Here is a 17,645-nt window from a genome sequence, read left to right on the forward strand (position 1 = left end):
AACAGCATTCTAGAATCCACTGTTCTAGACCCAGCCTGTTGTCCATTTTCTTCCAGCTTTACCACCTCACCCTTAGCTCTCTCTTGTTGATATTTAGTCAGTTTTGCCAAGTCCTTTGATTTGGAGGCTTTAAAATAAAGCTACGAATATGTGAGTCACCTCCTACCCAGAGCATGAGGCTAGGTTTTTCCAGGGAGCCACACACAGCTGTGCCGCTCCACCTAGTCCTAACGTCCAGGCAGCAAGGCATGACTTAGCAAAGGTGGTCCGAGCACGATGGGACCTGCACATGGCTGGTGTTGGCTTGGCTGCAGTGTTGGCTCCAGCATTATGCCAGGAAGCCAGGCTTCCCTCTCAGAGCAAAGCAGATGGTTTGCTGCATATACTTGAAGTTGTTCCTTTAAAGTTTGTTCATGGACATGAAAATTGCTCCGAGACAGAGAGAGACAGAGACAGAGAAGGAAGAAAAGCTAGTCAAGGAAGGATATGACTTTAGTCTCTATTCAGTGCCTCAGTGCTTTCATCTTTTTTTATCATTAGATCATCTCATGATTGGGATTTCATGAGCAATCAGTTTGATTGCATTTGAGCAGTCACTTTATATAGTGAAAGTCTTAAGAATGTCCAGTTCCTTTTCAGAAAAGGGAACTAATTGTATGGATTAAAGCCATGTTTATTTTGAGTCCAGCACGAGTAGTCTTTGTACCCAAACAGTCCAGCTCGAACTGTTTCATTTGTAAACTTGAGGAAGCATGTTGGAGCCCTTTTTAGCCTAGAAATACCCTGTATATCTCTGTCTTCTTGCTCATCGATTTCAGCGTGGTCTTTTTATCTGCCCGTCCAGTTTAGCTGGGACTTTGTCTTTTCTTGCATTGCTGTGGTTCTGAAGGGAATGCTTCGCCAAGTGTGGTGTGGTCAGTTACTAGGTTATCTTGACCACATTGCACATGGTCTACCTTCCATTCGTCAAACCTGACTCATGGAAGGAAAGCCCCGTAACTATAGGGAGAAAGTTTGTGTTGTATGGGCCTTTGTTTTATTTTTGTCGTACTATTTTTAGTTCTAGCCTTATAGGGCATTTATGGCTAAATTTTAACAATCTTTGTTTCCATGTATGTCTTTCACATATTTTCTAGCTCAGTCATAGTTGAACCCTGCATGTGAAGCAAAATTCTTTAATTGTTAAAACAACAGTATGGGGCAAGGCTGCCTTTCTGTTGTGTGAACAATGCCAGAATGCTAAACTGTAAACGGATCTCTCTCTATTCCACAAGGCACTGCATCTTTGGGCTGCAAAATGAGAGCAGAAGCGAGATCAGTGTTTATATTTTATGTACAATTTCCCATTTGTGAATTAAATCAAGGATTTTCACTACTGTTGAGGAGTGTCTGTATTTGCAATAAAAGAAAAGTTTGGCTATCATTGCCCTTCAGGGCTTCTTAAAATTTTGTTCTCGTTTTAATTTTTGAAAATCATAAGAGATAAACCTGAGATGGCATTGAAGAAATTAGTGAAACAGGTTTGAGTTGACCTCGGCAACTCTGAGCCTTCTGCAGTCTGGGAATTGGACCAGAATTATTAGTCCTTACACACCAGTTCTTAATCGAAGATAAGAAATTTAGATTTGCATGCCATTTTTTTCCCCCTTTCTCTACATTGGCTACATGCCACCTAAAGTGGACAGTGTCTTCCCATCATGTGGTGGACTTTTTAGAGTTTTGTCTTTCTTTTCATAAGTAACACTGATATATAAAAAAATAACACATTCCAGAAATTTGCTAGTGTTGTGGTACATTGACATTGAATTAAAACCATGTGTTTCTGTTGCCTAATAAATATTAATCTACTTTAAAGAAATGTGAGAAGTTAAATTATTTTCACCATTAATCGGTGGATATAGTGCAGTTTTCACAAAAGCAAATGGGCACACACAGTATCAATAAGAGCATGGAAGAAAATCACATTACTGATTTCTTAGTTCTCTCTTCAGCCCATCATTCGGTGCTGTTCCTTTTTCAGTAGATTTCTAAACCTGCAGCCAGAAACTAATGAATGAAGGATGGTGGATGTTTAGGTTAGGTTAAGAAAAGTATTGAACCAAGTTTGAAAAATGGGAAATATTCGCATAAAAATTGCTGTGGCCTCTTCTCTTGAACAGATCAGAAGAGCTGATGACCAGCTGATGACCCCCCTCCCCCACCTAGCATCCCCACATGACAATAGTCCACTGAAGCCATGGGCGGGGCTGCCCCTGCTGGCTGGGTGGGGTCACAGTGAGATGCTCCACCTCCTGGATCCTTCCCTCATCCACAGTCTTGCCTGGCCACAGTGGGCACTTCACTGCTTTTACCTTCCTTTTAGAAATGTGGAACTGAAGCAGAGGGAAATTAAATGAATTTCTCAGATCACAGACTGAACCAACATGGTTTTGAGCAAACCTCAGTAGCAAACTTAAACCTGGGGTGATACCCATGAGCACAGATAGCATTCTTTTCAGCTTTCACAGCTAAGTAAAAAAGCAAATGAAATGAAATGTTCAGTGTTGACTTTTTAATATGCACAATGTTGTCTCTTTGCATTTCATTAAATGAGAGAATTATATCTCATTTTTTAACTTGCTTTAGGAAGTCTGTTTACTGTTAAAAGAAACCATTGATTCAAGAGTTAAGGAGTACTTGGAAGTTCGTAAACAGCACAGGCCATCAAATACAGAATTCACAAGATCCAGTCCCTTGACCTTAAAAGGTAGGCACAGAGTACTTTGATTTTGGATAAAATTTCTGCTTTGTAGAGATGGCAATTATGTTTGACTCTGACTGTCGTGTTAGTACAGTGATACATTTAAAAAATATGTTCTAATGAAGATGCTTTGTTTGGGTAAGGAAAATTAACCAAAAAGCCCTGGAGGGCTTTTAATGGTAAGCAAAAAACATAAAAATAGAAAATAAAACATTCCTAAGGAAACTGTACTTTAAGGGACTTTTTTTTTGACAAGTAGTCTTACAAATAGATTTACATTAATACTGACTTGATTTGCGGCTTTATGCTTTTTTAAGTGCTTTCATATATATGACACCCTATTTGAGAGGTTCTCAACTGGGGGTAGTCTTGCAGGAGGGGACATTTGGTAATGTCTGCAGACAGTTTTGGTTGTCATCACTGAAGTCGGAGGGGTTGGAAGGAAGCTACTGGCATCTAGTGAGTTAGAAGCCAAGGATGTCAATAAATATCCTGCAATACACAAGACAGTCCCTCACAACAAGGCATTATCTGGCCCAAAACATCAAGGGCACTGAGGTTGAACTATCCTGCACTATTTCCTAACAACACTTTGAGAATGGTAATGTCCAAGTTGTAGGTGAAGCAGCTGAGGGTCTACAAGATTAAGAGCTCGCCCAAATAAAAGATCATCTTTTTGAGGATCGAGATGACCTTGTTTATTTGGCATCCCTCCCCCCCCCCCAACGCTGTCCCCCTCCCTGCCTTACTTAGCCCAGTGCTTGATACACATATTCAGTGACCTGTTGAAGGAAAGCATACTTGGGTGACAAGTGGCAGAACCTGATCCCAGATCCAGCTCTTCTCACTCCCAGCCCACTGTTCTTTCCACCTATCATTGCCGTGTTTTTAATTTTTTCTACTTTAGGTTGGCATTTCGTAACACTCTTTTGTGGTACAAGTACAGTCAACCTTGTGTTAATCCTCAGAGGACAGGGCTGGACTGCTGTGAACCACGTTATACTAACGTGGCATCCCCCTAGGTTATGCTAATGCAGCATCCCACCCCCCACCCCCACTTCGTAGACATACTTAAACTACAGTGTTCACCTGGGCACAGCTGATAAGTAGATTAATTTAACCCAAACTCAAAGCCTTGAATGGAATTTTCAGTCTAAACAATTTTGTGTTAGGTGACATTTTCTGGAATTTCACTTAGTATCAGGATAAAGCTTGAGAAAAGCCATAGGAGCCTGCATCCTTTGTACTCCAACAGACCTGGCTAGTTTCATTTTCTGACTTGTACAAAAGGAGAAGGAACAGAGAAGGTTCTCAGACCTCCATTTCTGGTGTGCACGTGGCGTGGTCAGTACTGATTCTCAACTAGCCCTTCCCCTGCCTTCCTCTACTACTGAGTGGAAAATGCTAAATACTCAATTTTCCAGCCTGGTAGGGTACATGTGTTGTGTGTTGTTCTGGCCCCAAGATGAAAATCAAAGTCTTTGTTGGGCTCATGTGGGCAAGAAGTTTTTTATTTTATTTTATTTTATTTTATTTTATTTTATTTTATTTTATTTTATTTTTTTATTTTATGTATTTTTAAGAAGTTTGTTTTTAAACAGAAAAGGGATCATTCTGTACAATTTTATAACCTATTTTTTTCACCTAACATAATATAGAAATTCTTTAAAACACGTACATGACCATTTTTATTTTTTTTTCAACGTTTATTTATTTATTTTTGGGGGGGGGACAGAGAGAGACAGAGCATGAACGGGGGAGGGGCAGAGAGAGAGGGAGACACAGAATCGGAAACAGGCTCCAGGCTCTGAGCCATCAGCCCAGAGCCTGACGCGGGGCTCGAACTCACGGACCGCGAGATCGTGACCTGGCTGAAGTCGGACGCTTAACCGACTGCGCCACCCAGGCGCCCCTACATGACCATTTTTAAAAAAATTGTTTTAATGTGGTAAACTATACATATCATAAAATTTACCATTGTAACCATTCTCAAGTGTGTAGTTTAGTGGCATTAAGTACATTCACGTTGTTGTGCAGCTACTGCCACTTTCCATTGCCAGAACTTTTCATCGTCCCAAACTGGAATCCCTTACCCATTAAAGAATAACTCCCCATCGGGTGGGAGGGAAGGGAGGGTGGGTGATGGGTATTGGGGAGGGCACCTTTTGGGATGAGCACTGGGTGTTGTATGGAAACCAATTTGACAATAAATGTCATATTAAGAAAAAAAAAAAAGAGTAACTCCCCATCAGTCTCTTCCCTAGTCTCTTGTAACCAGTATTCTGCTTTCTGACTTTATGAATTTAGGTACTTGAGGTACCTCCTATAATGGAATCATACAGTATTTATCCTTTTGTGTCTCACTTTTTCACTTAGCATAATGTTTTCAAAGTACCTCCCTATTATAGCATTTATCAGAATTTTCTTTGTTTTTAATGTTTATTTATTTTCAAGAGAGAGACAGAGACAGTGTAAGCAGGGGAGGGGCAGAGAGAGAGGGAGACACAGAATCCGAAGCAGGCTCCAGGCTCTGAGCTATAAGCACAGAGCCCAACGCGGGGCTCGAACTCACAGACTGTGAGATCATAACCTGAGCCGAAGTCAGACGCTCAACCGACTGAGCTACCCAGGCGCCCCAAGAATTTTCTTTGTTTTTAAAGCCAAATAGTATTCACACTCACACACACACACACACACACACACACATATTGTGTTTATTTGTTCATCTGTCACAGGATACTTGAGTTATTTTCTACCATTTGGTTGTTGTGAATAATGCTGCTATGAACTTTTGTGTTCAGATACTTCTTTGAGTCCCTGCTTTCTGAGTCTCTCTGGCTGTATACCTCACAGTGGACTTGCCAGATTATATGGTCATTATTGGTTTAATTTTTTTGAGGAACTGTTATCCTATTTTCACAGTGACTACGTTTTACATTCTCACCAAGAATGGATCCCAGTTTCTCCATAATCTTGCCGGTACTTATTTTCTCTGGTTTTGATAATAGCCATCCTAACAGTTGTGAAGTGGTATCTTATTGTGGCTTCAATTTGTGTTTCCCTCATGGGTAGTGCTTTTAACCATCTTTTCATGTACTTATTGACTATTTGTATATCTTCTTTGGGGAAATGTCTGTCTGTGTCATTGGCCTGTTTTTTAATTGGGTTGTTTGCTTTTTTGTTTTTGAGTTGGAGGAGTTCTTTTATATATTCTGGATATTAATTCCTTATCAGGTATATGACCTGCAAATATTTTCTCCCATTGTGTGTTGCTTTTTCACTCTCGATAGTGTCCTGTGATGTGCGAATATTTTAAATTTTGATGTAGTCAATTTATTTCATATTTTGCCACCTGTGCTTCATTACTGAATCCAGTGACATGAAGCTTTTCAAAAATTGTGTTTTCTTCTAAGAGCTTTATAGGTTTTATAGGTTTTGTTCCTTTTCATTATGTCTTTGATCCATTTTGAGTTAATTTTAAGGAAATGGTCCAACTATATTCCTTTGCACATAGATATTCAGTTGTCCCACCACCATGTGTTGGAAAGTCTGTCCTTTCCCCCATCAAGTGGTCGTGACACCCTTATTGGAAATCTTTGATCATAAATGTGAGAGTTTAGGGGTACCTGGGTGGCTCAGTTGGTTAACTGTTTGACTTCAACTCAGGTTATGATCTTATGCTTCATGAGTTTGAGCCCCATGTCAGACTCTGTGCTGACAGCTCAGAGCCTGGAGCCTGCTTTGGATTCTGTGTCTCCCTCTCTCTCTCTGCCCCTCCCCCTCTCATGTTCTGTCTGTCTCGCTCTGTCTCTCTCAAAAATAAACATTAGAAATTTAAAAAATAAATAAATAAATCTGAGAGTTTATTTCTGGGCTCTCTGTTCTATTCCATTATTCTAGATGTCTGTCTTTATGCCAGTACCACACTGTTTTGGTTACCATAACTTTGTAGTAAATTTTGAAATTAGGAAATAGGAGTCTTCCAACTTTCTTAATGGTTTTCAGAATTGTTTTGGCTATGCAGGGTTCACATCACCATTTTTAATGTATGTAGTATTCCATTAAATATCCATACTCTCTTTTATTGGTGGGACATTTAGGTTGCATCTAATGTTTACACTGTCATAAACAGCAGTACAGCAAATATCCTGATGATATACATGTTTGCACACTTCAATTTCTTTATAATGTTTTTATTTTAATGTTCATATTTTTATTAGTTTATAAATACTCCTTAAGGATATGAATACTTTGTATGTTTTATATGCTGCAAGTTTGTCATTTGCCTTTGACTTGGTTTATTTAACTGCGCAAGCACAAACAAGGAGAAGCCTGTGTTTGCCTCCTGGAGCCTCCAGTGACTGGCCACTTGTGGGATGAGCACTGGCTTCCCTGTACTGAGATAAGTAGTGAGTGCCAGAGGGAGGCAAGATGATATAATGCACCGCTCTATTGTTCACTCTGTAGGAGAAAAGCTGTGTTAAGTATTCCTCGCTGAAAGTTAACTTGGAGCGAAAGCACTATCTTCCCTTTCCTTTCTACTTCTGGTAACAGTTGATCTTTAATGGAGCATGTCTTGTGATGTTCATACCTTAGCCAGTCCCCTCCTTTGCTGCCATCAAGCAGTCCCTGCTCCCGCCTCCCCTGGATACCTGCGCCCCCACAGCAGCTCCCTGGCTGGTTTCCTTGCACCTGCTCTGGCCAGTGCCTCGCCTGCTCTTCACACTTCATTCAGTTCGTGTTATCCCTTAAAATCAGAGGTCTAATCTTGTGAACCTCTTCCCCAAGGCTCCAAGGGTGCAAGCTAGGGTCCTTCGAGTAGCTGCCTGTCCAGCCTCATCTTGTCTCACTTTTTCCTTCTTTCTTGCTCCAGTCATAGCAGCTTAATTCCTTTCTTCCAAATCTCCATTCTTCTACTCATCTTGGGGCCTCTGCCCATGTTGGAGCCCTGGTCTCCACTTTCCCTGTGCTCAGTCTTCTCTCTGCTCAAAATCACTCCTCAGGAAGCTTATCCTGGAGACAGGTCTCCTTGTTATAGGCCCACAAGCATCCTGAACACCATTCCATGAATGTCTGTCTCTCCACAGACATGTAAGCCGCCTGAAGACAGGCTCTGCCCCTTTTATTACCATTGTGTCTCCAGCTTGGAGGACATTTTCTGCTTTGCAGTAGGTACTTAAATGCTTATACAGATGATAAATTACACACATGTTATATCTTTCCTCTTCCTAGTAAGGTCAAGGGTTTCCATAACCTCCCCATCCTGCCTTGTCTCCTCCTGCTACTCACTTTCCTGTCTCCCACAAGCCTGCATTCCTTATCCCTCTGCCTTTACATTTACGGGTTTTACCTTTGTCTGGAAAGCTCCTACTTAACCTTTAAGACCCAACTTAAATATTAGTTCTCCAAAGTCTTTCTCAGTTTGTCTTCTTCTGGCACTTACCACCTTTAATGTATTTGTCACATTGTACTGTGACTGTGTTATAATCAGTTTACCTTTCTCCCACTCCTTCACTGGCAAAGATCGATTCTTTGCCACCCACAAAACCACTTTTCTTCTTCACTTTGCTGCATAACTCTAGAGCATAAGCGATAACTCTGTTTCTGGTTATAGGTGTTTAACTTCATACTCACCGGTTAATTTCCAAAAGGAAAGAGCATTGTTCATCTGTGTCTACCACAAGGTTCCTTTTCACAAAGAGGTTCATCTTGCTCTAGGCTGTGTGTACCTGCAGGGACGAAGTGGATACACGCACCGATATACTGCCACCTCGTATTGTTTATTAACAGTGCCACATAAAAATGGAATCTGAATACGTGCTTTTACTCTTGCCTCAGAGCCAAAGACATCTCTCTACATTTATCTAACTGCCTGTTCTCAGCTGTTCCCATAATCTTACTTAAATGCCTTTTTCAAGAGCAATTTCAAAGCCACTAACCGTAAGGCCTTGCCTATTTCCTCCTCAATATCCAGTTCTTTGTCTCATGTTCCCTGAAAATAGAGTTGTCGTTACTGTTTGGTGGTTTGGATGAATGTGAGTGGTTTATGCTTTTGTGTAAAGCAGAAAACTTCTCTCATTTGCATGAGTTTCTTACCTTTTTCTATTTCTAGATCCATGTGACAATAATGTGCCTCATCACAGTACAGATACTCAGCACACAGTGCTGGCTGAGCTGAAGTCTCTAGGTAACTTTGCTGATTACTCAGATAAAATTTAGTATTATTCATGCTCTGAGTTTTTTTTTTATAAAAAAATAGCATAAATGGTTTTGAGACCATTTCCTTAATCTTACAATATAAAGGACCACGGTAAGTATTGACAAACTCAGCAGACAGCATAGCACAGACATTTGCTGATAGCTTCATCTTTGTAAAGTCACCTGTCATTTCAACAGATTCAGTAAAAATTAATGTTGTGATAAAGTTTTTTAAAAGACTTCACTGTCGATTTCTGTCAATTCTGTCTCATTAATGTTTTCCCCTTAGCCTTGCCAGTGCTAGGTATTACAGTGTTTTAATTTTTCCCAGTTTGACAGGCCAAAAATCAGAAAAGGAGATGCTGTGCTTTGATTTTTGTCTTTCACTTTAATGTACATATTGACTAAACTGCATATTTACAGCTGTTGCTCATCTTTGTATTGGGTTGTTTGCCTTTTTCTTCTTAATTTTTTCTCTTGTTCCCATTGTCCCTTCCTTGGTCAAGGCCTTCTTAATCAGCCCTTGAATTACTGCCACAGCCTCCTGATTTTCCTTCCAATTCATCCACACCTCTGCTGCCAGAGTGGTCTTTCGAAAACAAAACTGTGATAGTCTCCAGCTTAAAACCTTCTGTGGTCAGGAACCTTAATTGCCTAATATCCTTTATTTAATTTCATTTCTGCTTGAGACTAGTAGAATGGGTCTCGTTCTTAAGCAGAGTCAATTAAAGACATTATTATATAGCTCACAGGATGTACCTGTGGGAGGCCTCCAAAGGCACACAGGCAGCAAAGCGTCAGCCATGAGATGAGGACGGCTTTGGTACATGTGCCATTTCAGCTACAGTCAAGACCGGGTATCAACCTCCACCCCAGTCTGAAGAAGATTGATTTCCGGGCACGTGGCCACAGCACCATGCTGCCCCTTGTGAGCCACTGCAATGTGAAACTAGGTCCCATGGCAGTACCCTCCTTGCAGGTAAGCCACGAAGGACAGAATGTTTGTCTCTTCCCTTGGCAAAGTGAGATGTTACAACGTGGGAAGTTGCCAAAACCCAGGGAGGATGGTCAGAAGTTTTGGTGAGTGGACACAAGTTACAAAATAACCACTCAAGTTTTCCTCTTGGCTTCCTTCGTCCACAAACTTCCAAACAACAGGCTTCTGCCTAAAGACACAGTTCTCCCAATGGCAGAGGAAGTAAGCTCAGCATCTCCTCTGAGACAGAGAGACAGACAGACAGACAGACAGACAGAGAGAACCCAGAGTCTCATGCTCTAGTCCAAACCCAGGCTTCCTGGGTGATGTTCATTCACAGCTCACATTTGTTAATTTATTGACTAAGTTAAGAAGTTTACATACCTTGCATAGAATAGTAAGGAAACACAAAGCTAAAAAACTTAGTTAACATATAAATATATACACGATACAGCGAGGATGACAGGATAGGAAGATGCCACCATTCTAACTTTTGCAATAAATAGTTGGTGTTTGGGGCGCCTGGGTGGCAGTCGGTTAGGTGTCCGACTTCAGCCAGGTCATGATCTCGTGGTCCGTGAGTTCGAGCCCCGCGTCAGGCTCTGGGCTGATGGCTCAGAGCCTGGAGGCTGTTTCCGATTCTGTGTCTCCCTCTCTCTGCCCCTCCCCCGTTCATGCACTGTCTCTCTCTGTCCCAAAAATAAATAAACGTTGAAAAAAAAAATTAAAAAAAAAAAAAGTTGGTGTTTGTATCTGCCTTCCTTTAACATTTATTTCATATTCCCCTGGCCCTTAGCCAGTACCTCAGCTGATCAGGATTCTTTACCTGGCAAGGTGATCCAAACTTTCATTGGGATTTGGGCCAGCGGTGGTCCTACCTTTATGAGGTTGCCACAGTTCTCATTAACTTTTAACACTGGAAATGCGCCACTAGATAGAGCCGTTATACTCCCTGTGTTTTATCCACTTGCATCTATTTTGTCATTATGGGCCAACGTTTCTACTCCCCTTTTGGTCTGTTTGTCTAATGGCATAAAAAACCTGGAGTTATGCGGCACATTTAACCCTCAGCCTGGGTCATTGTTATCCTCTCTGTTCCAGTCTTCCTTTGAATACCAATGAAGCACAGTCATGAGGATGGAAAGTGAGCTTTTGCTGAGGTGGTCACTTCCCACTTCCACTCCCTGGTTCCAGGAATTCTTGCCAAGGGAACACATATTATTCTTCTGGTCACAGCATGTAGTAGATCTTTTAGGACTTCACCCCAGTTTGTATCACAACTGAATTTTCAGTAGACCCTTCTACCACTCTGTAAGGCCAGCTGCATTTGATCCTTGCTTGGTTGCTTAGTAGGACCACTGAATTTTATGAATATACTCGCTTATTTGTAAAATGAGTTTCTTGGTCAGAAACACTGTGGCAGTGATAGTGAGTGAGGCCTTCAGTAAGTCCGTGGGTGACGTGGCTGCCAAAAACATGGCAGACATAGAAAACACATCCAAATCCCAAATAAAGGGTCCATTCCAGTGAAGGTATTGTCTCCTCTGTAATGAAAGAGGTCCATTATAATCACCCACCACCACTGACCATGGGCCCATCTTCTTACAATAAGAGAGTTGGTAGAGAGACTCCTCCTGTTAATTGTTGCTGTTGGTAGATTTGGCATTTGGCAGGGCTCCGTGTTGGTGAGGTTAAGTCCATGTTGTTGAGTCCAAGCATAATATTCATCCTTGCCACCAAGGCCACATGGCTCACGAGCCCTTTAAGCAGATAATCTGGCACCTGGGGTAAGAGGCTGGCCAACATCCATGTGCAGGTCATTTTGTCCAGCTCATTACAAGAACTTCTTAATGGAGTCTTTTGGAGAACATTCACATAAGGTACACATACTTTCACACACACTCCACATAGCTTTTCCCCAAATGTCCTTGTCACCAGTCCTTCTGAGTTCTTACCAGTGAATGAGTGAATGAATGTGTGTGTGTGTGTGTGTGTGTGTGTGTGTGCGCGCATGTGCGCACGCGCGCGCGCACACACACACACACATACATTCTTCAGGGTGTCTTTCCTTACAGGCCAAATGGACCCAAAGTGTACTCTTGAACATTCTGCCCACTGGGCAGATTTTGTTTCTCCACCCCAAATGAGGTTATATCACTGCATTCATTCGCTTCTGGTTGATACTATCCTGTTGAGCAGAGCCATTGATTAGCCAGGCACAAATTTTTATCTGCTAATAAACTGGTCACTCAAGCTGTCACTCTTCCAGGTCATTTAATTAGGTCAAAGAAACACAAACATACCTACAAGTGTTTGTGCTTATTTCTTAGTAGTAAGAGTTGCAGGGTGCAAAAACTTGAATGAACTCTTTGATTTCCAGGGATTAGTATTGCTTTTGGTTTTGATGGGGAAAGGGAACTCCAGAGACTTTTTTTTTGGCTTTTCCTTACTATGTAGCACTCCATGAGACATGGAGTCCAAGTTTAGTCCAAGTCCAACATGGTTGCAGGATAAGTTTATCCCATTTATGTACTCATCAAATGAGAAGAGAAGTACAGATTTTCACGGACCCACCAGGCCCTCTGGGAGATTAATTGAAACAAGTTTCTACTTATCACACTCTGGGGATCATAATGGAGATCTGGAACCCCAAGAATTAGCATTGTCTCAGAGCCAATGTCTAATCATTCTCAAAAATTCTGGTTATTCCCCTTTTCTCATTGCACAGGAACTGTAGTAAACAGCTGTACATCCCAAGTGAAAGATTTATAGTCCAGACTTGAGGGATGCCTGGCTTTCTATTCAAAGAGATACAGTTCTGAGAACTGAGTCAAATCTGGGGACTGGGTAAGAGGCTGTGGCTCTCCTTCAAGGTAGCCCAGGTCAGGCCCCTGTTCACCAGACCTAGACTTTTTTTCTATTATATAATGTATTAATTTGCTAGGGCTCCCATAAAAAATTACCACCAACTGGGTGACTTAGACAAATTTATTTTCTCATAGTTCTGGAAGCTGGAATTCTGAGATCAAGGTGTCAGCAGGGTTGGTTTCTTTTGAGGCCTCTCTCCCTGGCTTGTAGATGTGGCCATTTTCTCCCTTTGGCTTCACGTGATTTTCCCTTTATTTGTATCTGTGTTCTGTTTTCCTTTTATGTAATACAGACACCAGTCATACTGGATTCAGGCCCACTCTAATGACCTCATTTTAGCTTAATTACCTCTTTAAAGATTCTGTATCCAAATACAGTTGCTTTCTGAGGTGCTGGGGATTAGGATTTCAACATAGGAGTTTTGGAGAGATACAGTTCAGCCTATAGCATACAGTTTAAGTAGGGCCTAAAGTATGCTTTCCATTTTATTCGGAGTTATGGACATATCTGTTAACCAATAAGCCAAAGATGTCAGTGGATTGAGCCACTGACAGAGTTCCTCCCAAGGTTACTACTGAGTTGTGGCCCTCTAGTGGACCAAGTGACTTGGCCAGCCATGGGCCTTAGTTGACTGCAGATTTTAGGCTATCCAGTCACCAGATGACACATCCACTCTTGGGCTTTCATGGTCTGTAGACACCATGTCTGTCATGGTCATTAGCCTTCTCAGCAACTACCTCTCATGCCCCAAGGTGGCTGCCTGCCCAGGAACAGGTCTGGAAGTAGTGTCCTCTCCATGTTGGCCCCCCACCATTGTGCAGAGCGTTCTGGGGAATATAGGGCAATCACTTGGCACAGGCTGGGAGTGGCAAACATTTTAGTACCAGATTCAGGCACCAAGCAGTCTGACTATTCAGGAGAATGCTAGGCAAGCCAACTGCCCAGTGCTTATAGATTTTGCTAGACCTACAACTGGACCCATGGGAGGCCAAGTTCAAGAGGAGCCCCTCTCTTCCAAGAGGGAGAGGAGTCACTGGTCCCAGATGGCTTTGGCCAGGCAATCTTGGGAGAGCTTCTGTGGTCATTTATCAACTTGTCACTGCAGCCTGACTCACAGGCCCCAGAACATCATACTCTTACCTCTGCGTCTTTGCACATGTTGCCCTCCTCTCCCTGCAACTCTCTTCTCTTTCCACGTTGGTGCGTCATCTCCTCCTCCTCCTGCAGGCCTGTGCCTGGGTGTCACTCCTCCTGAGGAGCTCTATCTGATTCTGTGCACCTCTCTCTGGGAGCTGCCTCCACCCTTTCCCATGTGCTCAGTCCACCCTCAGTGGTAGCAGCACTTACCAGTCCAGTTGCTTCCTTGCTTCCCAGACAGACTTCATTTCCTTCGAGGGCCAGGACTCTTGTGCTGTTCAGCACCCAGTGTGGAGCCTGTTACTCAGGAGGAACGCAAGCATTGGAAGAAATAAAGGAACAAATTGTAGTTTCTGTTCACCAGTCACATGTTCATTTGTCAAGGCTTTGGGGCATGCTTCCATTGCAACATGTCTTACCCCTTCAACAAAAGGCAGAGGTGAAAGTGAACATGAGTTACAAATTATTTTTTATAATTTTTTTAAATGTTATTTATTATTGACAGAGAGAGAGACAGAGCATGAGCAGGGGAGGGGCAGAGAGAGAGGGAGACGCAGAATCCGAAGCAGGCTCCAGGCTCTGAGCTGTCAGCACAGAGCCCGATGAGTGGCTCGAACTCACAGACTGTGAGATCATAACCTGAGCCGAAGTCAGACGCTCAACCGACTGAGCCACCCAGGTGCCCCAGTTACAAATTATTAAATAGTAGTTTTCAATTGGTTTTCAGAAAGTCAGAACAACATCCTACCCCAGTGTAAGATTAGCTGCATTATGTCCTGGCTCTGTGGCACCTAGGGACTAAACATAGCCTCCAGAGCCCCCCATCCCAGGTTCTGTTAGCATCCATGCCCCTACTAGTTACCTGTTTCTGAGCTTCAGCCTGCTAGCCACCAGCTCTGTGCCAGGTCTGCATACCCATGGCAGATCCTTAGGGTAGCCCCTTCTAGCCAGCATTCTTAACCCTTGATCTGAAGACAAGAAACAAACTCAAGGGTGCGAGCAACTTGCCTGAGGTCACAGAGCTAGTAAGTGTCAGAGGCCATGTGGAAATGCGTCTGTCTGATATCTGGGCGGTCTTCACTGCTTCAGTATCCCGATTAAGGGGGGAGAGAGAGAGTGTGTGTGTATGTGTATAAATGTGTTTGTTTTCTCTTAATAAAACTTTCCTCTAATCATGAAAACAAAGCTGTCTTTCAGTTAACCATGTGAAAGCCAGGAGCAGTGTTCTGCCTGAACTACAATGTGAATATCTTTGTTTGGGTTTTATATCCCCTCTTCTCCGATCACAAGATGGAAAGGGAGAAACAGACCCCAAAACAGAGCTCATCTTTCTGCTCCAAGCACTTACCTCAGTGCATTGTCTAAATATTAGGGGTTCACTACATTTTTGTGTTTGTAGAGCAGTAATTTTTTTTTACTGCCTATTATTCCATTTTGTATAACCTTGTTCTTGCATTTAACATCTAAGAAACCCAGTCCTTTGGAAAATGCCATAAAATAAATTAAATTTTCCTGGGTACTGTGGTTTCTGTCTGCAGTGGCTTTCTTTTTGGCTTTTCTTCTAAGCTGAATGCGCCTCTAAAATCTTAGCTTCCATCTTTAGCCAATGCATAGAGCCGTCTGCTCATTCTTTTGTGGCATCCAAGGTATCTTCTGCGAATGTTCAGGGCTGAATTACCAGGCTTCCTCTCTCTTCATCCACACCCACGCAGCATTCTGTGGTGGGGCACATTACCACCATGTTAGGAAATCAGTGGGTGTTCACACCAGAGGAGAAAAGGCAAGAATCGCCAAAACAAGCAAGTTCTTCCTATTCTTCCCTCTGTCTGAGAAATGTTCCCCTCCTTTCCCCAACGCCCAGTGTATGGTACCTGCCAAAGAAAGCTTTCTCTTTGCTCTTCAGACACAGGCCTGATTGTGAGCCCTGCTCTCCGGCGTCCCCATGAGTGCAAAGTTGTATATGTGCAGTTTGTTTTGGTTTGTATTTATTTTCCCAGCCCATTGAAAACAGGGCCTTTTCCTATTTAAAATAAATTTTGCAAGTGAAACACTTTTCCCTGTGAGCCCAGCCCTTCCTCCACATAAAGTGGCAGGCATTTCCCAAGAAGACAGGGGAAACTTGCCATGAAACACCATCCATCCTTACACATTAACAACAGTAGAAATTACTGTACATCCAACAACTGTTAACCCTGAGAAAGCATAGGCCCTTGACAAACACTGCTCACTGCAGCGGCCACTTTTGACATCTGTCAGCTGTTCCCATGGAGTGTTAACCTTCGCTCCTGTCCCGCACACCAGCTGTGGCCGCGGAGCTGGGCTGCAGTCACACAAGCAGACATGGAGGGGTCCTCAGACTAGGGCAGTCAGACATGGGTGACTGAAGGGGGAGAACTGGGCCCTCGCGTGGTTTGAAAAACAGCAAAACAGCACAACACATTTTCAATTACTTACTGTTCTGGTAAATATTCTTAATATTTAGGCATTGTTTTTGTATATTCGCAGCCCTTTACAAATAGAAATGGATTTCCTTAGATTTGTCCTAGGGCGCAGTGGAAACATGTGTTTTCTTTTTACACATGTGTTTAAATAGCTTTGCTTATTATTTACATTTCTTCCCATAGTGTACTCAATAAAAACATTTTCTAGGCTTTCATCCACATGAGAAGCTTAAAGGGCAGTAATGAAAGCAAGTGCCTCTAAGCCCTCTGGTGAATGTGCCACAGTGTCAGCAAAGATGATTTTTCCAGGAAGGGGCAATTTGCAGGACTTAAAGTTTTACCCTTTTTACCAAAAGTGTGCTAAAAACAGGACCGACAACACAAGATGCTTTGCATTTGCAAAATCTGGGGAGACTTTGCTAACCATTTGTTGCAATAAATGACAAGAAAACAAAATCCTTAAACCCTTTAAGCGTTAATATTTCCATTTGTTACAGTCACCTGTTGTGGAAATTGCCAGTTTCAATGGCCGGTCTTTTGTTCACTTTTCAATTTTACAAGAAATTAAAACACACAAAAGTCCCCCCCCCCCCCCCCACAGTATACAAAGCTTCAAAACAGGTTAGGATTCTTTCTGCCACACCAAGAGGTTATCACACTTCAGTTCAACCACCTGGAAAACTTTGCCAATGTTACCGTGAACCTTACTGGATTGATCCTACTGGCCTGTGAGTAAGCTGCTTCCATCTCTCCCACCTTACCCTTCTCCCCTAACCTCCTACCATGCACACCAAAAAGACAATGATTTTTCCCTCATAAAACAAGGTCCATATTGCCACTGCTTAGTTTCACATTACAAAGCCAGTTCTGTGCTTTCCTGGTGATGCAATTCCAGTATTCCTTTTGAGTCTGCATGTTCACATTTACATTCAGACTCAAGGCTCCCACATTTCTGCATATTCTGGAACTGGGCAGTTCAAAACCAGTCTACCAAATCCCCTGGGACTCTGGCGTTCCAGAAAGATCTTTGTCATCAAACGGTGATTGCAAGACCTTTTTTTTTTTTTCCTAAGGAGTTGTCCTAGTTGGCTGAGAGCCCTGCCTATTTACCAGCTCTGTGAAGACTGATGATTTATTACCAGATATTCATTCCAAAGGCAGATTCCATTTGGTGGTCAGGTAGAACTGGTCATCACTCTTGCCCTTCTGGGGTCCGGAGGAGAAGGGATGGAAGAGGAAGTCACTGGCCTTTCAACTGATAACAGGGCTGAGATTTAACAACAAC

At 42.5% G+C, this 17,645-nt stretch overlaps 1 protein-coding gene across 1 annotated transcript in view; it reads left to right on the forward strand.

The window, feature by feature from the left end:
* The window catches only part of SLX4IP (SLX4 interacting protein), a 176,021-nt gene that overhangs the window by 111,633 nt on the left and 46,743 nt on the right, over positions 1-17,645 (forward strand). The window contains exon 4 of the mRNA XM_015081531.3: positions 2,626-2,746. Within this exon, the coding sequence (XP_014937017.1) occupies positions 2,626-2,746 (121 nt within the window). The remainder of the gene's footprint in view (positions 1-2,625; positions 2,747-17,645) is intronic.

The sequence above is a fragment of the Acinonyx jubatus genome, chromosome A3 (genome assembly GCF_027475565.1).
Source record: "Acinonyx jubatus isolate Ajub_Pintada_27869175 chromosome A3, VMU_Ajub_asm_v1.0, whole genome shotgun sequence".
Classification (NCBI taxonomy): Eukaryota; Metazoa; Chordata; class Mammalia; order Carnivora; family Felidae; genus Acinonyx; species Acinonyx jubatus.